Raw genomic sequence first — 439 nt, forward strand, 5'->3', positions numbered from 1 at the left:
CCCCACTGAGGCCAAGCTCACCCCCCTCCTCTCCATGTCTCTCTCCCTGGGCTGAAGCCATCCAAAGTGTGCTGTGCGGAGCAGACGCCTTGCTGCCGACCAAGACAGGGGCCGTGGGCTCGGCCAAGCTGGCACTGCATGAGAACGGCACGCTAGAGTACCAGGTAAGTGAGGGGCATCTCTCTCTATCCTGGGGATCCCAGGGGTGTCTCTCTCACTCTGGTGCTGCCCCTCGTCACCCTTCCCGTAGGTGCAGGTGGTGGGCACTGCCAGCGAGGTGGTGGGCATCACGTTGGAGACCAAACCCCGGCGGAAGAGCAAGAGGAACATTCTGTTTGACATGACACCCAGCTACAAGGATGGGCTGGTGAGAACCCGGTGGCACTGGGGGGGTGGCATGGGGGTTTTGGGCAAGTCCCCATCCCAACCCTTGTAATTT

The 439-nt window shown here is 61.3% G+C and overlaps 1 protein-coding gene across 1 annotated transcript in view; it reads left to right on the forward strand.

Moving 5' to 3' along the window:
- The window catches only part of CHRD (chordin), a gene marked incomplete at its 3' end in the record, with an annotated part of 3,016 nt that extends 2,649 nt beyond the window's left edge, over window positions 1-367 (forward strand). The window contains exons 7-8 of the mRNA XM_009879091.1: window positions 58-164; window positions 251-367. Coding sequence (XP_009877393.1) covers window positions 58-164; window positions 251-367 — 224 coding nt within the window. The remainder of the gene's footprint in view (window positions 1-57; window positions 165-250) is intronic.
- Window positions 368-439: the final 72 nt, after the last annotated feature.

The sequence above is a fragment of the Apaloderma vittatum genome, unplaced genomic scaffold (genome assembly GCF_000703405.1).
Source record: "Apaloderma vittatum isolate BGI_N311 unplaced genomic scaffold, ASM70340v1 scaffold30371, whole genome shotgun sequence".
In the NCBI taxonomy this organism is placed as follows: domain Eukaryota; kingdom Metazoa; phylum Chordata; class Aves; order Trogoniformes; family Trogonidae; genus Apaloderma; species Apaloderma vittatum.